Genomic DNA, 25,513 nt, shown 5'->3' on the forward strand with positions numbered 1-25,513 from the left:
ATGAATGAAAAAGAAAAGAATGTTGCTTTGGTCCAGACCTCAATCTGATCTGAATGGCATCAACAAATGCCCACATACCTCAATGAACTGAAGCGATGCTGTAAGGGCGAAGGGGCACACTTCCTCCACAATATTATGAGAAACAAGTCATACAGAAAATGATTACTTCAAGTTATTGCTGCTAAAGATGGTTATTCAGAGGACTGCATGTGTGCACCTGTAAAACCTCACTCTCACAGTTCATTTCTCTCTGCCACCATCTGCTGAAGGAAAAAAATGGTGATAGTGCCTTTGTTTTCCATAATATCTTCCTCTGTGCTTAAATGGTAAATGGTCAAATAACTGGAGCAGCTGTGGAAACTCTGCCCTGTACGAGAGTGAGAAGGTTGGTGAGGAGATGGGCATGCTGTGGTAGTTATTTTATTGACTGTTTCCATTTCTGTAAAAGTCACACAGTGTGCCACTGAACTGAAAACAGCAAACTCTTTTAGAAAGTCGCAGGTCTCTTTTTTCTGCTTACACAGACCTGCAACTGTAACACTGATTCACCTTTGGCACAACACTGACCCAAGACATACTGCCAGGACAATGCAAAGTCATGACTATCCAGAAGGGCCTAGCCTGAGCTTTAAGCCTTGTGGGGAGACCTAAAGATGGTGTGCAAGTCAGTAAAAGGCTTATTTTAAATTACAAATTTCAGTTTTTGAGTTTCAATAAACTGAAAAATAGAGTCTTAAATATACAGCATACTAAAGTGCAAAAAACAACCAAAGTTGGACACTAATTTCTAAAAGGATCTATTTCTAAATAGTCTAATCGGTCTTGAAAATGCAAATATTTGACATGTGTGCCCACCAAGCAAAGTTATAAGCCCCCCAATCTTAAAGGCAGAGTGAGTGAAAGACAGCTCCGAGTTCAGGAGGTTAGCACTCATCTGCAGTTATTCCAGAAAACTGTCTGTTCCTGTTGCTTTCTAATGGACGCAGTGTGTCAAGAGGCAGTTGATGGCGCGTGCTTGTGCCGACAAATCACACAGTAAAGCCACTCGAGGGCTTTTACATTGAAATACTTGAAGATGTGTTTTTGATTGTTGGTCAGTCTTCTCACTGCTGCATGCTGCACTTTTGCACTTAAAGTGTTTTGTGTGTCCTGTGGATTTTTGCAGTACGTGCGTTTCAAACAGTGTTGATTAGCCATCTACCATCTGCTGGGCTCCGTGAGGAGAGCAGCTCATTATTCTGCCTGTTGTGTCTGTGTTGAAGCCGTAGCGCCGCTCCAGCTATCAGGCGAAGCTGCGGGGACTCTTCGTATACGAGCAGCGGGGAGCAACTGGATGATGCGCTGTTACTGCGCACAAGTGGCTGAGTTGTCAGCATCTGTCTGACAGAATGAGCTGTCCTCCGGCCAATCTCTACCTCCGACTGTGACAGTACAAAATAGTTCTTTTTTTATTTATGATGAGGTGAACTCTAAACCATTGTACAAAAAATACAATCACCTGAATGTTGTTGCACAACATCTTCTACGGTGAAGTAGAATTGTAGCACTGGAAGTACTTTATTTGCTGCCTATGGGTGCTTGATAGGTGGTATTTTTTCGCTTCTGTTTGTTTTTGCCTCACTGTAATGTAATATTTATGTTTTTCAGGACCTTGTTGGCAGCGCCCCACCTCAGAGGAACTGGAAGGGAATAGCCATAGCCCTGCTGGTCATCCTGATCATCTGTTCTCTGATTGTCACCTCTGTTATCCTGCTCAGCCCTGGTGTGTATAGCCCTCTAGGAAATGCACACAAATACACAAACCTGCATGCAAATATGCTAAAACTCAGTGGATGTGTATTTCCAAGGATGCCGAGGATGCTTAATCCTCTTAGGTTATTATATTTATTCAAACAAAATGAGTAATTTGCATCACGTTACCCGTCCAGTTTCCTAGGAATTATGTGCATTCATAACTGACTATGCCAACGATTTAAACTCATGCAAAAATTACAGTCTTCTCTTTAATATTTCCAGATACTGTACTTTTACTGTACTGAAGTAGTATTTTCAAGTATCTGTACTTGAGTTTTATTTATTTGACATATTTTTACTTTTATTTCCTACATTTTTACACAAGTATCTGCACTTGTTAATCCTTACATTTTCAGAACAGGACAGGAAGATGAGAGGATAGATTTAAAGATAAGGAGTTCTCAGTGGTATCTGATAAACTGGAAATATAAAGCTTACATGTAGTGTCCTCATTTTTTAATCTTATATTGGATCTGTATATGAAATAAAGTTATTTTTTCATATTGTAAAACGTCTAGCAAACCAATCTAATTTTTATACTAACTTTGTGTTGTTCAAGTGCTCTGCAGTTTGGTGCAGGATAAACAGGTTAGCTTGTTGTACTGTGGTGAATTCAGTAACTGAATTCAGTATTTAGACCAGCTGCATAGGGTCTAGTATAAAGACAGAATAAATACTATACTGTCAGTGTAGTTGATGGAAATCTGCCAAGGAAGTAAACAAAAATCAAAACATCTGCTTGCCTGTTGCTGAGTTCAGTTGTGTAAATCCACCAAGAGCAGCAGATCAGTTGATCGCAGCCTGTACACAGAGAAAATCTCCTGGAGCTCACAACAAAAATGAATGGGTTTCTTTTCTCCATCACTGAGCCAATACAACAACTTAGTGTTCCGAAGATAATTTGTTGTGTTGCCGAATCCCACTTCAACCCTTGTATTTTTTGGTTTAGTTGTGGAAGCGTAATCAGAAATAAAGTTTGTATTTCCATGTACTAAAATTAATCTGTTATTGTATTAAAATAGCATTAAGTTCAGGTAGCTTTGCACAACAAGAGCTCTAGAAAAGCTACTTTTTACTGTTGGACTTTGAGTTCATTTCAGAGCATGTAAAGTAAATAAGATACATCAGAACTCTTACTGGAGTAGTTTTAAACACAGTTTTAAAGTATCTGTAGTTTTGCCAACTCTGAATTTCTCTGACATGTTGATATTCAGCATTCAGACAGATGAGCTATAAATCAGGAGCTCTCTGGCTGAGGTACCAGTACACACAATATTCCCATTTCTAAACATATATTTACTTATATGTATTTTAATGCTGTCAGTGTTAATCTCGTTAAAATGACGTTAACGGCATAACAGCATTAACGCCGTTAGCTCGTTAACTCGTTAACGCGTTAGCGCGGTTAGCTCGTTAACACGCTAGCGCCGTGCAGCCCCATGCACAGGGCGATCCGTGTTAACTCGCTAACGGAGATTTACCGCATTAACGTCATGTTAAACGAGATTAATGCTGACAGCACTAATTTATTTATATTTCTATATTTTTATTTATGTATTTATAACAGTAGCTCTTTTTTCCTTTTTCCAATGTATCTATTAGTATACTGTAGGTAGTGGGGGAGGGATTGAAACTGTGGTCTCAGTGAAGCATGCAGCTTTTTTTTTTTTTTAAATAACTAACTAACACTGTCTAGTGTCTGTGTTTGAGAATGGTGTCAGCTCTTTTCACTGCAAAATAAATCTACCTAAGGGTACTGATTAAAGAACCTTGAATTTGAACTTGAATAGCAAAAAGCATTAGACAAGTGAGACGAAGCTCTGAGAGGGCAAGGCTCTGACAAAGCTACACAGTCACCTCAGCTGATTCTATAAAATAATAAATGCTAAAATAATTGCAATACAGTGTGCCAGAAGTTGCAGAAGTTATTGAAAATACCTCCAAAAGCCTTGGATTCTCATGAGCAGCTAATCATTGTTGGCTGTGTCGTAATGTCGCACCAAAATCCATTAGAATATGTGAAGCTTTTATATTTGCCTGGCAAGTAATCAAGGTGAGGAGAGAGAAAAGTACTCTAGCTGTTTTTCAGTGCACACAAATTCTACACACATAGTGTGCAGAAGGAAGCATTTATCTGGCCGTAAAGAGAGGCTCATGCTCATGACAGGATGTAAGCATTAATGGCGTCCGTCTTAGCCGGGCTGTAATGTTTGGTGGGAATAAAATATTTCTTGTATTAAACTGCTGGTTTAATGGTTTATGGTAAATGGAAAGAGATGCTGCTGCTGAGCTTCTAAAGGTATTTTTGGCATTTTGTGCACCACAAAGCAACTGCCATCTACTGTAAATATTATAAGCGATATTTGGAAATCTACATAAATGCAGAACACTAAGAGAGGAGTATGCTGAATTTCCCCAATTCAAACACACCTTGGATGAAATTGCTTTAATTTCCTGCTTTTTTCTCGCTTCTTAGACAGCTGTCTTGAATTGACATGCTTCTCTCTTTAAGGTTTTGCAGAGGACATTGTTTCTCTGCTTGTGATTTTACACCAGTTTTACCCGTCATCATTTCACTAGGTAAACATTTTAGGTAACATTGTATAAATTATGAACAAAACCAGGCCTTTTTCAAGGATTAAGGGTTCGGATTACTGACATATTTCCTTCAGCAGTGGATTTAAAGGAAGCCTTGAAAGTTGATGTTGACTTCAGTTGTTGCTTAAATAAGGAGAGATCACTTGGAAAAACGGACCATGGTTTTTGAGATAGAGAAATGAATTAATCTATCTGACGATTAGACCCCGATGACCCATCATGGCTTATTGGAATCTCAGTGGTGATAAGATTTAGAACAGAAACCCTCCGAAGTCTAGACCCTGGTGGTGGTGAATGTGAAGACTGAGGCTTGGATGGGTCTCTGACTGAGGTGTGTGTGTGAGGTGGAGATGGGGAGGACGTGGGTTGCATGACGGAGAGTCTGAAAGAGAAAATGACAGAGAGCGCAGATTTAAACCACACAGAGTTGAGGCTGATTGGCTCAAAGAAGGCAGGCGGAAAGATGATGTAATGATGAGTAATGATTATGCACAAGCTTCCTAAAGACTGCGATGACAACAAATTCACTTCAGAAACATCTCTCTGTAGGTGTGTATGTGAGTGCATTATGTGCACGTCTTTGCATGTCTTTCATAGAAAAGCAAACAGGATGGTGTGAATTAACCAATATAGAATGCATAAATGAAAACAAAAGAGAAGAAGAATACTTTGGAGATCTTTTAAATGTAAGGATTATCAATAAAGAGCAGCGCCCTTGCTTAGGAAAATGTATGTGTGCTTAGTACTGAGGCACTGCACACATGACGCGAGCTTGAGAAATGTCTGACGGTCCCTTAATGCGTTCATTATACTATGGGAGCAAAATATATATCTCTATATATCATTTATGGCAATACACAACTAATGAACACTGGTGTGATCACAGAACTAACAGGACAACAGCTAAATACTAAAATTTTAATGGACGTACGCAAGTAATAAAGTCCAGAAAGACAAAAAGTCCAAACGGTAACTAAGTATTCCTGAACTGTGGACAGTTCTCTGAAACAGTTCGGGCTAAAACGCTTTCTGCTTTGGTGAATTAAAAGATGAGTCAAGTGTCCTGATTGGTCCAGAGTGCGGATGCATCTTCATGATTGTTAAGCGTAATTCTTTGTATCCAACTACAGACTTTCATATGGATGTGGACCTGTAATGAAGCTACTGACGAGTGGATGACCTTTTGAACAAAAGTGATGGATCTTCTGATGCATCATTAGGACTAAAAGACAGGAAACATGGGAAGCCTGGCGTCCAGCTGAATCTTCTGGCTTAATCAAAACATTCAAATGATTCACAACATTTTTTATGGCTGTTATAAACAGAAGTTTTGCAGAAAGAACTAAAATCAAGTCCATTTTGCAGTTTGTGAACCACAAGCCATGTGCTGCCTACTTTAATTAGTATAGCCAATATCTCCAAAACAATCTACATGAACACGTAGCACTGAAAGAGGCGTTTGCTGAATTTCCCCATTGCAGAGACGCCTCACATGAAATCGCAGTTGTCTTGATTTGACAACCTTTTTTCCACGGGGAAAGGTTTTACAGAGGACATTGTTTCTCTGCTTGTGATTTTACACCAGTTCTACCAGTCATCTTCTCACTAGGTAATGGCCCTTTTAATGCGCAATTCCATTCAGGCCTGTTTAATGGAGATCATTATGCTGTAAGAACTCCAGCCATTTGTCAGATTGGCAAAGCATCAGAACACTGTTTGCCTCATGCCGGAAATTAGCTTTCTCCCCTCACTCTGCAGATTCTTACCAGGCAGGAGAGTTTCTATGATGTTTCAAGTCAGTAAACACTCGACAGCACTCGATGTGGTATTTACACGCGCACATCTCGCCGCTCAGTCACAATGTGAAGAGTGCCGAAGAATCTGTCAACTTCCCATTTTGTACAGTAAGACCGGGCTGTCAGCCGTCGTGACAACTCCTGTCTTAACGGTGCTTTTCTAAGTGAAGGTGTTCTATAAGATGCCAAAAGGGTTCAAATGTTCACCATTTTTCCTTCCTCACATAAAGACTCACTCGCTTGTTGCCCCCCTGTTGTCTGCTCCACCTGCAGTTCAGCTGTCGGCTTCAGATCTCATTTTGGGTTTTGAGTCGCTGCTGAGAAACTCAGCAGGAAGATGGGAACTGATGCTCTTAGACCAACAGAGCAATACCAGGGGCCTCTTTAAATGTTTGTTCTTTGCGCTAAATTGACCCACCTGTAGCAGAGGAATAGTTGCTGGATTCCACCACCTCCAGAGACAGAAGAGGAATGTGTACAGTAAAGCAAGCGTGTTGATAAAAAATTCAAAATATTTCCTTCAGTGTTTGCTATAAATAAAAGCAAGACTGAAAGACAGCTATACCGCAAAATAATTCATGGCCGTAAATATGTGGGCTTCTGTGTGTCATGTTCAATTTATGCATGTTTATCCTTTTGTGAAATGCTCTGACAGGTGAAGATGACAGCCTGGCCCTTAAGAAGAAAGTAACCGTAGAAGATATTTTTGGTGCAGACCTTCACATCCATGACCCGGACGCTAAATGGCTGAGCGGTGAGTGAGCGAACGTGTGTTTCACGTTTAAAATCCGTCTCTCGTGTCAAAACACAGCCGTCACACAGAACATAACATCGGCATCAAAATCAGGCGTACACGTACATGCAGCAGCCCGGTTTTTCCACCTATTATTCAAGTTCAGGCAGTTCAACTCCATTTGATAACTGTAAACTGTTCAAGGTTTAAAAAAATAAATAAATAAATAAAAATGTAGGTATCATTGTATAAATTCTAAAAGAAGTCCGGCCTTCTTCCAGCGATTAACAAGTTGGATAACTAACATATTTCCTGCAGCATTGGATTTAGAGGAAGCCTTGAAAAGTTGTTGCAAAAGTGTCCAAACTTTTTGTTGAATACTTACAAAACACTCTGTCGGTACAAAGAAGGTGTTGGAAGACCCTGTGTTACTAAACCCGCTGATACATCATTAGGACTACAGTGGTGCAGAAGGAAGAATAGACCCTATTGGCATTGAAATTATGGGGAAAAGCTGAGTAACGCAGGGAGCCCGAGGGTTCATCCTGCAGCAAAACACCTTCATTACATGGAAAGTCCAGCTCAAGCTGGTTTGGGATGAAATTAATGCAGGGGTGAAAGAAAAAAAGCCTGTAAATGATACACCACATTTTTGTGCTGACCTTTTCAAAACCACTGATTTATATTCATTGCAGAAAGAATTCAAATCATGAAATCAGTTTGGCTGCTGGATGAGAAGAAAAACAGTTTTCATTTAGGATTTGAAGATTTCTAGAGAGAAAATAAAATTCTATTTGTTCAGATGTTGTAAAAACTTTGATTGGTAACATATTTTCTTGGTTTGTCCATACAGTATAGTACAATAGAGTGATTATATTTTCTCATAAAAAAAAAAACATTGATAGTCAAGTCACACACAGCCAACGTGCTAGAGCAAGCCCAAAGCCAGACACACTCAAAAAAATAACTCTTTGAATGAACATAAAAAAATCATGGAAAGAATTTCCACGTAATTAAATTGCTTTATTTTAGCATTATGCAATTCTGGTATTCCAACTTAATGTACTTGAGTTGGACTAACTTGATTAATTAATGATGAATCAACTGTTTTACTACAGTTGAGTCCAACTTAATTTAATTGATTTGATCCAACCCATGCAAATTACGTTAGTGCAACAAAACATGCTTATTCGTAATAGAAATCAATTTATTAATCCATTTATTTTAAGTTCATTTAAAGAGTTATTTTTTTGGAGTGTTCAACAAAGTCTAGAGTCTGGTTAACATAAAATGTTAATGGATTCTTGCTGCGAAGCAACAGTGCTAACCACTGTGCCACCGAGCTGTCAATCTAGACTTCAAAAAATAGGGAAACTATGATTACAAGGCTTTATATAGAATTTTAAAAACCACAATAAATAGCTGAGGCATATACGTAGTGTGTGTATGGTTGTCTGTCTCTTCTAACCTCAGTGATTTTCCTGTGGTTTGAACTCTTGTGTGATCTTGTGAATTTTGTGAATCCAGGCAACTAACCACTCTTACTAGATTGTATCATGTCATCTCAACAAGAATAAATTAAGTTGCTGGATTTCATGCAGATTCTACATGATTTAATTACGTTCACCACAGAAACATGAAATTATTTTGTTCACATTACAAGTTTGAATTTTGTAAATTTAACAACCACCCACTTTAATTTTTTTGAGTGCACCCAGCAATAAAGGGAGGCATAGAAATGATTCATTAAGAACAAAGAAAAGCAAAATGAAGGAAAAAGAAAGAAACAGTGCAAAATATCTAACGCTAACGAGTGCAGTGTTTCTATATCTAAAGTTTTGCATTTATTGAACTGTCCTGTCCTTATAAGATACAAATGAGGGATCAGTTTTGATTAAGTTGCTGAGCGAGGTGCAACAGCACAAATAAACTGATATAACTGAGCAAATAAAATGTGAAATATTTTTAAACCTGCTTGTTTCTAAAGTTAATGAAGTTCCACACTACCTCAAATAAACATTACAATTAGTTCAACAAACAATTACTCTGATTATTCACCTTTAACACACGTTACATCCTTGGAGTCTTCCTTTAAGCCATGCAATACAAACTGAGTATGCTGTGTGCCAGTCAAAGTGAAAAGATGCACACTTAATCAGCGTCCCTGTGTCCTCTTTTGCCTTAATAAGGTAGAGAATAGGAAGCTGCCAGCTGAGCTCATAAAAGCTGGATCAGCTAAGTCTGTGCCCCCTGGTGTTCAGCAGGAGAAGTGCTTTATGTTGTTGAATCAGCACTACTTTGTTCCTGTGGTGGTAACTTTATAATAACATTGCATCATGATAGATATGATGATTGATAGATAGATGGATAGATGGATAGAGAGATAGATAGAGAGATAGGATCTTCTGCCTCCATCTCCTCTATCCCTACCATCCTCTGTCACACCCACACCAACCCTCTGCATGTCCTCCTTCACCACATCCATGACTCTTTGAGGTTTTCCTCTTTTCCTCCTGCCTGGCAGCTCCATATTCATCATACTGTTACTAATATATCCACCATCCCTCCTCTGCACATGTCCAAACCATCTCAGCCTTGCTTCTCTAACTTCGTCTCCAAACTGCACGACCTGAGTTGTCCCTCTGATGTACTCATTTCTAATCTCGTCCACCTTCAACTGTGCCACCTGCAGTTCTGCCTCCTGTAATAAATAACACGAACAGTATAAATATAAGAAACAGCAGCAAGAAGGTTTGATACAGAGATGTCTTTATGTCCTGACAGGCGTGTTCACCTGTCACAAATAAAAGAGAGCTGTTGTACTTTTTTTTTTCCACAGAGGAATGATTTTTCCTGAAGCGTTCTTCATGTCAGCCCTGCTGCCTCCATTGTGTGCAATAGAGTGGGTGCGATGGGTTGTCCATGTTCAGTGACCCCCTGTCTCTCACTGACTCAGTGCCTCCAGTGATGGCAATAATGATTCCAGTCTTGTTGATCCTGCTGGCATGTGTGGCACTGATGATGCCCTCCCAGTAAACAACAGCAAAACAAATGGCACTCGTTGCCACAGACCACAGAAGTTACCAGTAGTTACTTCTTTTTCAGATTAATATCATACAGAGAGAATAGTATAAGAAGTTTTTAAAAGCACAACAAAGTTAAACATTAAAGCAGTGTTTTCTACCCTTTTGGCTTCTGGCTTCAGCTTACTCTGTACAAATGTCTCTGATTTTAATAGCTCATCTAAATCGTTTTTCCCTCTGAACTTCATTCTCAGTTTCATTCAGCAGGGTGTTAAATATTTAAAGTGCTACATTATGACACTGAGTGGATACTTGGGTAGGGCAGGGGTGTCAAACATAAGGCCTGGGGGCAAGAAACAACCTGGCAATCACTACAATCTGGTCCACTGGACATTTGGAAAATGTTGAGTGTTTTCCATACATATTAAACCAAACTAATTAAGTGATAGATCCACAATTAAATGACAGAAAAGTTCCTGTTTTTTTTTTCTTTTAGAAATTTCTGTTTTTAAAAAACAAAACGAAAAAAAACACCCCAGATTTTTCTGTGAATTAACAAAAACTATATTTTATAATTACAGGATAGTCTGGGCAATGAACTGCTAGAATGTTTCTGTAATTTTACACATTTATCATGTAGCCTCACTGATCCAACCCAATTAAAATAAAAGTGGGACGATGTAAAATGAGTTTGACGTTCCTGCTGTAGCAGCTACAATGGTTGTAGTGTACATTAAATATGAATACCTTTACATAACGGCATATTACGTCACACTTGTTTTTGTTGCTCAACAAACTTATGTAAAGTAAAAATGAATAAAGTAAATAAAGCAAAATGAATGTTGATGCAATACTGTTCGCATAAAAGTAAATACTGCGCAGAGAAGGCGCTGCCTTGGTGGAGGTTTGGGCTCTTATACCTTCAAAATAAAGTTCTGATTCAGATTTCAATAAATTTTTAACTCATCAAGTATCTCAATGAAAAACACACACAGAGTCTAAAACAAAAAAAAATTGCTTGTAGTTTGTTTTTGTGCTCCCCTCTGTGTATCCACTACCTTTTACATTTCTGTTTGCCGAGAGATGCGAAGAAGGCGATTGATTAGGGGGGAGAAAAAGCATATTTGGTCAGACATAAAATCAAATATAGAAGTTGAGTCATAAAACATTTATATTTTCGGAAATTTTTGCAAATCTGAGTTCTGCTTTATGGTTCCTACAGTCAGGCTGCCTTAATTAATAAACAGTGTTCAGATCTTCTTTGAGAAGTGAAAGTGCTGCGTTCAACCTCTTTGTAAAAGTCGTACTGCGGTTATTAGCTTGACACACACTGCGTGAAAACACCTGAAGACTCGCATGTGTACTTTTAAATGCAGCTGTTACTTTTCATGTAGCGCACAAGCACAAAACGACCTTACATCTGTCCTTTTGGTCCACTGTGCAGATTGTTCGACTGATTACTTACATTACAGGCTTATTAACATATAATTAGTTAAGTTCGCGTGTTTCTGTGCCCTTCGCTCACAGCCCTGATGAAAACGTCCTCGGCACCTGACAAAACTCCAGGAATCAATTATGTGACATTGCATCTTGTCAGCTACATTAATGCAATCAACCCCCATTTGGCGCTAATGACCTTCTGATAAGAAACCCGATGGGACAAGCTCACACTTGAGCAGTCCTCATCAATATTTTGTGGGCTACATTCACAGCAGTGCGTAATTGATCCCCACTGCTCTTTGATCACTGCTCGCATCGGTAGTCTTTGGACTCACCTATGAGTTTCTCACAGACTCCGATTCAAAGGCAAAGTATTCGACCTTCGGATTGATCTCTAAAACAAAGAGCTCCCACTGTCTGTCTGAAGCACTCGTATTTTTGAAATACACACAGAGAACAGAGTGTACGGTATATAACAAAACTCACTTCATCCTCATTAAATTCAATCCATTTAATCCAGTTTTACCCTAGAAAGCCCTAGAAGAGTGAAGGCAACTTTAAACAGAGCCCATTCGCAACCAACAGCAACAACAACAAAAAATTAGTACATCCTTCCTCAGCGGACTCCCATCCTTTTATATTTTGCATGCCCGTCTTTATATTTGATGATGGACTCAATGTTCTTGGGCAAAGATGATGCCAGACGGAGGAGAAATGTTCTCCTCTTTCTCGCAGATGTTTTTCTCTGATCTGCTCTTTGCTGCGGGGGTTTTGTTGCTCTACCTTCCACTTTTAAAATAATCCAAAGATTTTCCTGTGGTTTTCATTCAGCAAACATCCCTGCCCATGTTTTCAGTTCTTGTCTTCTTTAAAAACGTTGTGTGTGTGTTAGGCATCATGTTTTCATGTTTGAAAATAACTCCTTCATCAGTGTTTTGTGATCGGTAACACAGGTCACTGATCTTTGCCATGTCATCAGCGTTAGATCCACTAATAATGCTTTTCTTTTCTTTTTCATGATGTGTGACAAACATGAAAAACACTTCTCTTGACGAGAGGACAGCTTCACGCGACGTCCTTCTTCTTGTCTTGTTGTCACAGAAACCTGTCTCAATGCAAACTCGCATAAACTGCAAAATTATGCGTTTTGTCCAAATCCTTTTGGCAATCCGGCTCCTCCCATACCTCAGCAGAAACAAGGGAGCGCAAAAATGTCCACAAAGGTTGATATGACACACTGCAACACAGTTTGAAGGTCACTTCCCAACAGGGTGCATTCATTCTACACTCCTACAATTTGTCCACATCTACTCAATCATCCAGAAAAGGCTAACAGAACTCCTTCACCTTTACTCTAGAAGGAGTGGAAATGTTATTTAGGAAAGATCACTGTCTGAGTTTCTAATATTAGATAGGAGAGAGCATCCTAGGCACAGATTTTGAGAGACTCTTGTTAGAGACTGCTGGGTCATCGTGACCTCTAAGTCCTTACAAAATGGAGGGGCCTGCTCTGAAAAGAAAAGCCTTTCACAGTCCCTCCTAACCACTGCTACAGCAATGTCTCAGCTTAAGGTCAGTCCTCTAGTTTGCTCTGCTTTGTTCAGGTGAGTCCTTACCAGGTGGAGTGAGAAAGCAGTGGTTTTCTCAGGCTTTCATAAATATGTCCATGCAGTTAGCTTTAATTGGAACTGTATAATTACTTTTGTTGCTGTAGTCACAGATTACACTTTTATTGCACTGTTGTATTTTGAGGTCTTTCTTTGCAACATAGTCTATTCAATTCAATTCAATTTTATTTCTACAGCACCAAATCGCAACAACAGTCGCCTCAAGGTGCTTTATATTGCAAGGCAGACCCTACAATAATACGTACAGAGAGAAACCCAACAATCATATGACCCCCTATGAGCAAGCACTTTGGCGACAGTGGGAAGGAAAAACTCCCTTTTAACAGGAAGAAACCTCCGTCACAACCAGGCTCAGGGAGGGGCGGGGCCATCTGCTGCCACCGGTTGGGGTGAGAGAAGGAAGACAGGATAAAAGACAGTTTTGTGTTGTTGTTTTTTTAGTAATGAATAAAATCAAATACTTTACATGAACCTTTTAAAATAAAACTTTTCAATTAATTAAAATTCATATCACAGGTCATACATATGAGAGAAGTACACAAAGCAATGACGGCTTTGCCCGATGTACCAGATAACTGAAACAGTGGCGCCTTGATGGGCTGCAATTAGTCGTTAATATTTCAAATTAAGTTTTTGTAAATCAGGGTTTTATCATGGTAAAAAAAAATGCTAGCAGTACAAATTAAAATAATTAAGAATCACTGAAGCATATATGTGATACTGTGTGGGGGATCAGTAGTTATATATTATTAATATTATTTATGATAATTTAAAAAGCCTGTGAAACTACAGGAAAAAAGCATCGACTGAATGGCCTAAACAAACTTTCTGACTTCCAGCTGAAATGTTTCTCATAAAATTAAATAATTAAATTTGGCTGAAAATGACACATTTTATATGCATCTGTAGTTCCTGAAAATTGTCAATGATGGGATGCGAGACAAGTGCTTTTGAGTGACACAAACAGATGGTAGCAAAATGTATTTTGCTTACCTGTTTCAGCCTGAGCGGAGACGCTTTCATTGTAACAATTTTTTTATTATTATTATATCTTTATAATCAGATATTATCAGCTTTAGGATATTGATATGCAAGCCTGTGAATTGTAATATTCAGGCTGATGAAGAAAATACAGTTAGTACAGCAGACACTTCCCTTTAGAGGAAAGAAGACATGAATCTCTCTCTTAGTGCTAAGCTAAGGTCACTGGCACATTGAACACTCAGAACCTTTCTAACACTGACCAGCGGGACATACGTAATTCATTACTGTTAGATCATAAGATAAACCTTGTAGTTTTCATATAAAACAGATGAAAGGCCTGTTTGGCAGCTTACTGCTGCTTTAAATTACAACTGACTTCATTAAAACCACTTAGCTGTTTATAACCTGCCCGGAACCATAATTTATACAAGAAACTAGCTGGTGAACTTGGTTGAGCCTTTGATGGCTAAAAAGAGATATTCCCATGAACCCCAAGTTATTTATATTGCTCTGTAACTGTTGGATGCATAAATAAATGATGAGTAATGTTGTCAGATCAACTTAAACAGTAATGATGTTGAGTTTCAGTCTTTGCGCTTCACCTCTATGTTCCCAAAGTGCTCAAAAAATCATCCAAGAAAAATTTTAAAACATTTGGCAAATTGTAGGTTAAACTGGATACTAAAGTGGAGTGGTGTAATAAGGTGGTCATTACTACATTATTTCTAATTAGTAGTCATACTAAACCCATCTTCAAATTGTGCTTTTATTTAAACTGTTATTGTGTTGACAACTTCTGTCTACAGGTAGTCATGTACTACCAGGCTACCTAAATATTACACCTACTGGAGCTGCTTAACCATGGAAACCAATGGCACGAAGCTCCCAGCATGCAGTTTTTGTGCTGATGTTAATGCCGCTTTGCAATAATACCAATTACAGCTGATTGTGAAGTCTCTAGGATGGAAGAAATTTCACAAACGGTGGCCCTTCTATTACAGTACGACACTTGAATTCAGAAAGAGCCATTCCTTCACAGATGTTTGTAAAGGCAGGCTTCATGGCTAGATATTTGATCGTATACACCTGTGGCAAGAAGACTGAAAACACCAGAATACAAAGACTGAGATGACGTGGACCCTCCACAACAGTCCCAGTTTCCCAGTTTTTCCCAAGGGGGCTAGCCCTTTGGAAAATTAACACTGGATTAAAGGTGTGGATTTATACTTTTGCCCCTGTAGTGTATATACTGAGAACTGCCCTTGTGGTGGGACCTGTCGCAGTAATTATTACACAACAGGAAAACCATACTTGCTGCACTTTCGTTGTCTGTATCTGGGAACAGGAACTGTATGAAATATCATCTCATCCTCTGGTGTTTGTTTTTCATTCAAAGACAATGAGCTGCTGTATCGTACAGCGGAAGGGGATGTTGTCCAGCTTAACATTGACACCTTGGAGCAAAGGGTTGTCGTTCCAAACCAGCTGTTTGTGAGTACATTTTCTCCAAGAACAGTAACTTTACTATCTGCTGCTGCTGCTGTGTGTTTCTAATGTGAGTGTGTCTGTATTTTTGTCTGTATCCCATCCAGGATAGATCCAGAGCTGCCAAGTACCAAGTGTCTCCAGACATGCAACATGTGCTGTTTGCCTTTGAAGTAAAACCGGTGAGAAATCTAGCTGGAATATTTTGTTTTCTCAGACTTTGTCCTTTCCTGACCGCAACTTTGTTCTCTTCCACAGAAATACCAACACTCCTATGAGGCGAAGTACATCATTTACAGTCTCGTGACACAGTAAGTAGAAACTTTCTGTCCTGTTCCTCGACACGGCTTTACTATGACCATATGTAGCCTGGCACTGACATCAGCGCCATTTACCTGCGTACTCTAGAATCTTATGGGAATGCTTTTTAATTCACTTTAGTTTGGGGTGAAGCTTTTTGGCCTGTTTTTTAGCCTTTCATCCATCTATGTCTGCTTAGTTCCCTACTGTTCTGTATTTGTAACGAGCTAAGCAAAGTCAGCTTGTGCTAAAAAAAGGACATGGTTGATTGATGAAGCCTACAGTGAGGGAACAAGGCTGAAAAGCACACGACTTCTTTGTCTGACTGTGCATTTATATTGGCATATAACACGTGTGATGTGCATGCAGTATACAAACCAGCAAGTATGTTCTCATGATGTGTTGTCTTCACAGGGAAACGTGGCCTTTAAATCCCCCTGAGGTGCATGAAGCTTTCCTGCAGTTTGCCGGATGGGGGCCCCAAGGCCAGCAGCTGGTAAGAAGCCTGTACCCTTGGGATTACACTCCCTGAGTTCTAGCTCGCAGGTAGAGATCTGTCAGTATCAGTCTGCCCTCGCAGAGGAGGCACAGCAGTGGCTTGTCACAGTGGCACAGCCAAACCTTGTGGTAATACGGTTTATGCACTCTGTAATGACCACATTTAGACCTCTTAGGTGAACGTCCTTTGCTTTGACCTCCATCAATGTCAGCCAAGAAGATTTTTGCTTTGTGACAGCTCGCGAGCCGGTGAGAGACACTGTGGCAGATGGCGTTTTGGTGGCACAACCCTTGGCTTGGGCAGTATGAGGTTGCTGGGAGAGGAGCAGTAGACACACAGCAATGATGTGTGTGCATGTGCCTGTTTTCATTTTAGACCACAGCATGGTGAGGATATGTTGGCTTTCTGACACATCTTCAAATGTTTGAGGGTGTAGGACTGGAGATAAGCATCAAGGTTACAGCAATGAGCAAAGGGTTGCATTGCGCCAGTGTCATCACAAAGGTCAGCAGGCACGTGTTTCCACACGTGTTGGTCTGTGATGTCAGCTACGTTTGGGGACAGCTCATGTACAAGGATTCCGTTGCTTGGAGACAGTCTGTATGATTATGGAAACAAATTCTGAATCTTCAATTTAGTTTCACAATTTCAGTTTACTGACAGAAAATTGCTTTTTTCTTTTTCTTTCTTTTTTTTTTTTTTTTACAAAAGAAAAACACGTTTTGCTGCTTTTACCTTTTAAAACATGAAGAGTACAGAAATGGTTCCATGATAATGTTCAAACAGAAGTCCTTGGATTTAGCATAGTTAAAAGATGTGTCTCTCTATACACAAAGGGATTTAAAATGAGCTCTACTGAGAAAAAAAAGTATCTGGCGTAGTTCCAGCTATTGTGAATCACTAAAACTATTTTGTCAGTGAAACACTCAAATATTAAAATAGTTGTCTGTTTTTAATGGACTTCAGTAGAGGTCAAATACTGTTGGTCAATCTGTAACTTTTTTTATAATGAAAACTCTGAGCTGTGACTCAGATCTTAGAAGCAAGAGATTTGTTTAGCTGTTCTATAATTCCATCCATCTTCATCCGCTTTATCCGAGGCCGGGTCGCGGGGGCAGCAGCCTAAGCAGAGAGGCCCAGACCTCCCTCTCCCAAGCTACCTCCTCCAGCTTATCCGGGGGAACACCAAGGCGTTCCCAGGCCAGCCGAGAGATATAATCTCTCCAGCGTGTCCTGGGTCTGCCCCGGGGCCTCCTCCCGGTGGGACATGCCCGGAACACCTCACCTAGGAGGCGCCCAGGAGGCATCCTTGTCAGATGCCCGAACCACCTCAGCTGGCTCCTTTCGATGTGGAGCAGCAGCGGCTCTACTCTGAGCCCCTCCCGGATGGCCGAACTTCTCACCCTATCTCTAAGGGAGAGGCCAGCCACCCTTCGGAGGAAGCTCATTTCTGCCGCTTGTATCTGTGAATCGCTACCTTATCGTGGTGGAGGGGTTTGTGTGTCCCAGGGATCCCAGGGGCTATGTTGTCTGGGGGCTTTTGCCCCCTGGTAGGGTCTCCCATGGCAAATTGGTCCTGGGTGAGGGACCAGACAAAGAGCGATTCAGAAGACCCTTATGAAGAGAACATTGAGGGAACAGTTTACCCCGCCCTGGAGCCAGGCCCGGGGAGGGTGCCCGAGGGTGAGCGTCTGGTGTCCATGTCCATGGGGCCCGGCCGGGCACAGCCCGAAGAGGAGACATGGGCCCATCCTCCCGCAGGCCCACCACCCGCAGGAGGCGCCATAGGGGTCGGGTGCATTGTGTGCCGGGTGGCGACCAGGAGCGGAGGCCCTGGCGGACTGATCCCCGGCTGCCAAGACTGTTCTATAATTTTTTATGGAAAATCAGCTATTTTAGGAAACCATATCTAACATACACCATACTGCCAAAAGTCTAGCTGCACACTCACATGAACTTGAGTGTCATCCCATTCTTAATCCATAGGGTTTAATATGATGTCGGTCCACCCTTTGCAGCTATAACGGCTTCACCTCTTCTGGGAAAGCTTTCCACAAGGTTTAGAGGTGTTTATGGGAATTTTTGACCATTCTTCCAGAAACACAGCTTTGAGGTAAGACGCTGATGTTGGACAAGAAGGCCTGACTTGCAGTCTCTGCTCTAATTCATCTCAAAGATGTTCTGTCAGGTTGAGGTCAGGACTCTGTGCAGGCCAGTCAAGTTCTTCTACATCCATGTCTTTAATGCCTTGCATTGTACACTGGTGTGCAGCCATGTTGGAACAGGAAGTGGCCATCCCCAAACTGTTTCCACAAAACTGGGAGCATACAATTGTCCAAAATGTCTTGGTATACTGAAGCATTAAGAGTTCCTGTCAAGGATCCTAGTAGATTCTTAGTGATCTGCCATCCAGGAATGGCTGCAGTAAGCGACTATTTTACACGTCCAAGTTTATAAAGCATCAAAAAACACTAAAAAAAATCTGGTTCTCAATCGTTAGTGGCACAGTTTCCTCATTAACTTGTATATCTTTTTATTCTTGGTAATGATTATGCTTACCTGCAACTGCCTATTGTCATTATATATCCTGAAAGAAAAACGTGGAACGTCGCTGACTCTGTCGTGCAATTTACCTGCGTAGCGGAAGCTCATTATGGCTTATTCCTTACATAGCTTTTTTATTGTTTAAAAACTATTAAAAACAAGTTAGCAAGCAACAGTGCTGCGCTGGGCGACATGTTTTGTCAACACTTGTTTGAGAGACATCTTAAACAGCTCTGTGCTCTCACAGCTCTTCATTTAGCCTTTTTATGTTATACAAAACTGTATATTTAGATTGTGTTGACACAATATTGGTTTTGTTGAATGAAAAATGCTAGCCCGTCCTTTACTGAGCTTAAAAGTTTCATCGATCCAGCACCTGATGGTGTTTTGTTTCATTCTCTCACTTCATTTTTCCCTTGTTGACTTTAAATTATTTTTCTGTTTAGATTGTGTTCCTTAAACGAGTTACGGCCCCGCGTTTCATCGGCTTTTCCTTTGTGCTGTAATTGCTCTTATCGTATCATTTGCTTAAATTACAGATACATGGCTGTGAGAAAATATTAACATTTCAAGTGTGTGATGAGAGTTTGCCTTTTGCCGAGGGAAGAAAGCAGGTGAATTTGCATATGGTAATAATGTACCTGATTGTTCCTCTCGCATAGCTGTTACTGTAGCTCTGCGTTTGATTTAATGAACCACCAAGGTTGTGCAGGAAAGGAAAAAAAATGAGATGAGCTCTCGTCTTTTGTCTCTCTGTGACCTGGCGGTGCGTTTTCTTTTTTCTTTTTTTCTTTTTTTTCCCATAACAGTTATGAATATAATGATTTCCCATTAAGTTTATCAGAAGTGGAGCAATTTATCATCAAGTGTTTCATCAGCACAGAAAAATGTGCCGTGTGTGTTTGTGCCTGTGCCTGCGTGCAGCCGAGCATCAGATGTACAGTGAGAGGAGCCAGGAGATGAATCCTGTGACGCTCCCCTCATTAAACCACAAGCAATTACTCCACCATGACACTGCAATCAGTGAGGCTGGGTCAATGCGCGCACACACACACACACACACAGCAGGAAAAGAGATTGTATTGACACAAATAAGACGATGGATTTAAGGGAAAATGACCAGTGAAAGTTTTATTTGACAAAATTAGACGTCTCGCAACTTCTCGCTCACCAGCACACATCCCAGCACGCAACTGCAACAACACAAATGAGCAACCATGCTGCTCGCCCTGCTCAGGTAGCTTTGATGTTGCTGCTTTCATCTCTGCCCTTTTGAAATGGCTATCTTTTGGCTTTTTGCACTTTCACTCTTTTCTCTCATCTAATTCCCTTGAACGTTAAAAATCACCAAGCAAGTGAGTGTGAATCCAGATACGGATGCCCTACAATTGTAGCTCTGAGAGTCCATTCAGTATTATTTATGACTGTATCAGTTTTGTTCTGAAAGTAAATCTCAACCCTGAAACTTAATGCATGTCTTTTAATCATTTGGTTGGCTGAGGTTTTGGGTTTTTTTTTATGTAACTCTTTGAATCCTGTCCCACGGCTGCTGTCCCACGGCTGCTTTGTAACACTCGCCAACTGCCAGCTTCCCTCCTTTTTACACTGCCCTGCATTGATCTGTTTTCCTCAGATGTTGATCCCACAATATAAAACTTTGATTTGCTCAATAGCATCCAAAGATCAGAGCTAAAAGGACTTCTGTCTTTCTGTTTTCCTCCATATTACAAGTGATGTGAGGCTTAAATTTCACTGGGTACAGCTGACAGGCTAGTCACACCATCACGGCCTGAACTACAGACATCAGACAGTCTTGCATTCATCTGCTTCACACTGGCACCTGTTGAAGCGGTGAAATCACTGGAGTTTATAGACAGAGGTTTTTAAGTGTCCCACGCTCATCTGACAGCGATGCGTCTAAATTCCTTCAGGCGATGCCTCTGTTGGTGCCAAAGGCTTAAATCAGCAGTATAACCAGCAATTTAGCACGGCCGACCCCCTGCAGACAGCGCAGAGTTCTCCATGAGCGAGGCGGGAGGCGGGGGGGGATCATCAGCTGGCATCTACATATGTTTTTAGCAATGTATGTGTGCCTGCAGGGCCGAAGCCGATTCCAGCGCCTTGATTAGCAACAGAAATGGTTTCATGCTGAGCTGAAGAGGAACCCAGTGTGAACTATAATGAGGGAGATTTCTTTTAACACTCGTGCATTAAGCAGGTGTTGACTGAGAGTGTATCGCTTGGAATAAGATAATGTTGTGTTGTTATTACAAAAAAAAAAAAACTCTTACATTTTTGGCTTAAAGATTTCATTTTTTTAATGCAAAAGTACAAGAAATATTAATGATGATGGCTACTCTTTCACCTTTTTTTGTCCAGGTCTTCATATTCGAAAACAACATTTACTACAGAACGACTGTAGAGAGTCGAGCGATCCGCCTGGTGTCCACTGGCAAAGAAGGAGTTGTCTTCAATGGCCTCACTGACTGGCTGTATGAAGGTAAGATGACTTAAAAAAAAAAAGGTCGTACCAAAATACAACAACGCTTGAAATAATATTGAGTCCTTTATGTTGCAAATGCTGGAATTTTCTTCAGAGTTCAGATCAAAGACGGATTTCTTTCATCTTTAACGAGTGGTTGAAGTTGAACTCAATTATGGATTCCGAGAATGAATTGCAAGGGCTCAGTGCACATCTCATTTCAAAACCAGGCCAGCTAATATGTTATTATAAAGTCTCTGCTTTTCAGGAAGGTTTTCTACAACATTTCAGATGCTGGGTATGAGGATTTTGTCCCAGTGAGCCACAGGGGCTTTAGTGAGGTTGGACTGTGATGTTGACTGCATTTGAATTGATTTTAACAGCCCAGTGTTGTTGCATGGGGTTTAGGTGAGGAATCTGTAGAGGTCTGTCCAGCTTTTTCTCTTTCTCACATTGAGGATTTGTTGTGCCAAGAGCATAGACTGAATAGAAAAGATGGACATAGTCACTGTAATATCGTCCCCTGATTTCTGGATTATTTTTTAAAATGTCTGAGAAATTCTGTCTGAGAAATTCTGTCTGAGAAATTCTGTCTTCAGTGCGATTTGGATTTTTAAAAATCAGACATGGACATATTCAGTTGATAGGGTAGCATAAGGACAGTTTTAACTAATGCAAGTGTTGCCCAGTTAGCTTGTTCAGCAAGGTCCATTAGTGACATAAAATGTGGTCACCCGCAAGCAAATAAGCCTAAAACAAAACCTACTTACTAGAAAAATCATCCGGCTCTGTGTCTAAAAAGAGCCGAATGGTGAACAAAACAAAATACCAACTAGCTGTCACTCACAGTGGCCAAACATGTAATATTACACATGTTTAAGAAAATGAAGCACCCTCTGTAAAATTGTCTTGAAACGTAAGCACAGCCCATGATTCAATAGCTTGAAGAAAGAGCTTTAGCCCCAATAAGTTGAATTAATTGTTTTCTGTAAATTTATCATTTTCTTGCAATGTTGTGCAATATTAGGTTGTTTCAGTTCGCTGAGGTTTGCTGGTATTCGTTTATGCACAGCTCTCTTACAGCCCTGCCACAGCATTTCAATCAGGCTGAGGTCTTGACTTTGATTCGACCATTGCAGCACCTTGGGGTTTTTTTTCTTAATCAGCCCTTTTGTTGCAGATTTACTGCTCGTGCTTGTTGTGTTGCATGACCCAATTCTGGCCAAGCTTCAGCTGTTGGACAGATATCTTCAGATTTGACAACATTTTGCTATACAGAGAGGCTTGTGGTCAACTCTGCAAGATGCCCTGTGGCTGCAGTTGACAGTTAGTATGAGGTGTTTGTGCTGATATGCTGTGTTTGGTTTTTGCAGTACACGGTGCTGTGCATTATGGCCAGACATCTGCACTTTGGTCTCATCTGTCAAAAGGACATTGTTCCAGAAATCTGGGGGTTTTGCTCAGATGCACTTTTGCAAACCTAAGCTGGTCTGCCATGTTCTTTTTAAAGAGAAGAGGCTTTGACCTTTCCGAAGATAACCATTCAATCTTTATCTATTTGTACTGTCAGAAACGTTAACTTTTAACATGCTAGCTGAGGCCCTTAGAATCTGAGATTTAGCTCTTGGTTTTTTGCAGTGTCTCTGAGCTTGGTACAGCGTGACTTTGGCGTCAATTTGCTTAAAATTCCACTGCTGGGAAGATTGTGGCATTGTGTTGAGAGTTGCTGCTGATCATTTAATCAAGTTCATTTGATTAGCAGCATCTAGCTGCTACTTACCCTCATATTTCCCATAGAGGTAGTATGGATGTACTTAATTCAAGTAGCTATAGAGACCATTTAACAGCCTTTAAACATGTTTATTTTTGCTTTAAAGATTGTCATGTTAATAGTCTGCACCCTACTGTACTACTGTAGGGTATGCATGTCTACTACTGTTGGGAGTTTTTCTGTCACCACTGTCACCAAAGTACTTGCTCAAGTCAATCGTATGATTGTCGGTGTTTCCTCCATTTCTTTGTATTATTGCAGGGTCTTTACTTTACAATATAAAGCACATTGAGGCAACTGTTGTTGTGATTTGGTGCTGTATAAATAAAATTGAAGTGAATTGAATTGTAGCATCTAGATTTCCTCTTAAATCCTCTTTAGTTGTTTTTTGGCCAGTTGGATACAGTAGAAATAAGCCATAAATACTTCCACCTCCAGTGTTAACACGTTGAAGTCATAATAACAACATGTGCATTTACTTCAGGTTGTGTTTCTATCCAGCCGGTGAAGGCAAGTTTATTATTCACTTGTTTTTGGGTTTTTTTTTTCTTTACTGAAATCCAGATATCTTTCTTTTTAGCATCTACGTGCTCTGTTGGGTTCACCAGCTAATTCAGTTGCCAGCTGTGTCTTCTGTTTGGTGCTACAGGTAGTGTTGCCCACGGAAGATTTATAGAGCTTTTTTCACTCCCAACAGCTGCTTGCCGCATCTGGGTATGCACTCATTATGTTCACCAGGTAGTCACTAACTTCGTCTACCTGCTGTTTGGTGCTGGGTGTTAGTTTGTGAGGTTGTTTTGTGTATTTTCCCACTGAGAATAGCAGCCTGCCGCCTGAACAACACAAGGATGAAAGTAAACTTTAGGTCAGCGGCTTCAAGAAACTTTTTAATATGTACTGGATTTCAACGGCTACACTTGAAAACCATTTTAATCCAGTCTTTCGACACCTGCCTCTCCCTACGGCACATTGTGTATTTGTGTGCGTGATTCCATTTGAAAGCACGCAGCTGGCTACATCTCAGCGCACCTCCTCCTTTAGTCTTTGCATAGCTTGCGTTTGCGTTCTGGCAATTTTAATTAATTCATGTCTGCAGCGCTGCAATCTCACTCAGCAGATGTTCAAAAGCCAACATACTTGCGATTTAATATGAGACATTTCCCGATTACAGCATATGTGGGACAGACATTGTAATTACATACCTCTTGATTACGGGTTTGTTTAGAGATGCATTGTCATGTTTGAGAATAATCTTTTGAAGTTTTAAGGTAATTTTATTTAGACTTCTGCATTGTTATTTCTATTAATTGTGGATTTATTGCGGGGGAGGAGGGGCCAGGATAATAATGCAGGGCAAATATAATTGCAAAATGCCAATTATCACGAGAGAAATTCTGTTACAGTGCATGAACTGCTTCAGGGTCGGCTCTAATCGGTTTTTCATTAATGGGATTATTTCTTTGTTCGAGACATAGAACATGACATGAAAGAAGTAATCCATTACCAGTGCCGAAGCAAGATTTGCCTGCTGTGTTTTCCTGCTGTGTTGTAAGGATTTATCTGCGGATAACACACTGTCTCACAAAAACAGAGACGATGCAGCTTATGTATATTTCCCACGCATTTCTTGGAGTGTTCACAGTGCACACTGTGCTCTTCAGGTCAGAAGGATTTGGCAGAAGTTGTATGAATGTGGTTCAAGGTGAGGTTGCCTCATTTCTGGAAGGCTGTACATTCAACTTTAAAATGTTTTTGCTGTTTTTTCAGTGAATTTACTTAAAAGAGCTCAAGGAAATGCTACTCATATATATTTCATACACATCTATTAAGGTGTTTAAATGTATATACATTTTAAATCTTACAGTGCTGTGCAAAAGTCTTGAGCCTTCCCTCATTTCTTTATATTTTACTTCCAAGGAGTCAGACTTTTTTGTCGTTTTTTTTTAATTGGTCTTGAGGGACAAATCTCCAGCCTTTCTGAAGGTTCTTCAAAGGTTTTCATTTTCAGTCCACTCCTTTTACCTTACTGTTTTCAGATGAATATGTTTTTTGCTTGTTAAATCACTTAACACTGATCTATGAATTATTCAGTAATAAAAAAGCAGCTAACTCAAGGGATGAACCAGTGTTGTGTCTACACATACGACAACATTTCTACAAACCAATTTTAAATTATATCTTTGTTACTAGCAGCCTGTTGCAAAACACATTTTTTGTTTCCCATGTCTTTAGTTGCATCTATGAAAATGCCAAAGATAACACAGTTTGACAGCCATAAAGTAGTATTTTTTCCCACCAGCAAGGTGATTCCCAAAGAGCTGTTAGCTGGAAACTTGGGATATCTCAGCATGGTGTGCAACATGTCCTTAAAAAGTGCAGGAACAAAGAAGGAGTATATAAAAAAACCCCCTATAAAACAGATGATCAGTATAATCA

General features: G+C 40.2%; 1 protein-coding gene across 4 annotated transcripts in view; it reads left to right on the plus strand.

The window, feature by feature from the left end:
- LOC102793730 (A-type potassium channel modulatory protein DPP6-like) overlaps positions 1-25,513 on the plus strand; it is a 94,993-nt gene that overhangs the window by 57,495 nt on the left and 11,985 nt on the right. For all 4 annotated transcript variants that reach the window (XM_087831960.1, XM_006786466.3, XM_087831961.1 and 1 more), the window contains 7 exons: positions 1,648-1,762; positions 6,844-6,942; positions 15,393-15,487; positions 15,589-15,663; positions 15,740-15,792; positions 16,196-16,277; positions 21,204-21,324. In XM_087831960.1, the coding sequence (XP_087688086.1) occupies positions 1,648-1,762; positions 6,844-6,942; positions 15,393-15,487; positions 15,589-15,663; positions 15,740-15,792; positions 16,196-16,277; positions 21,204-21,324 (640 nt within the window). The remainder of the gene's footprint in view (positions 1-1,647; positions 1,763-6,843; positions 6,943-15,392; positions 15,488-15,588; positions 15,664-15,739; positions 15,793-16,195; positions 16,278-21,203; positions 21,325-25,513) is intronic.

Source organism: Neolamprologus brichardi, chromosome 18 (assembly GCF_056152115.1).
Source record: "Neolamprologus brichardi isolate AB-2024 chromosome 18, ASM5615211v1, whole genome shotgun sequence".
In the NCBI taxonomy this organism is placed as follows: Eukaryota; Metazoa; Chordata; class Actinopteri; order Cichliformes; family Cichlidae; genus Neolamprologus; species Neolamprologus brichardi.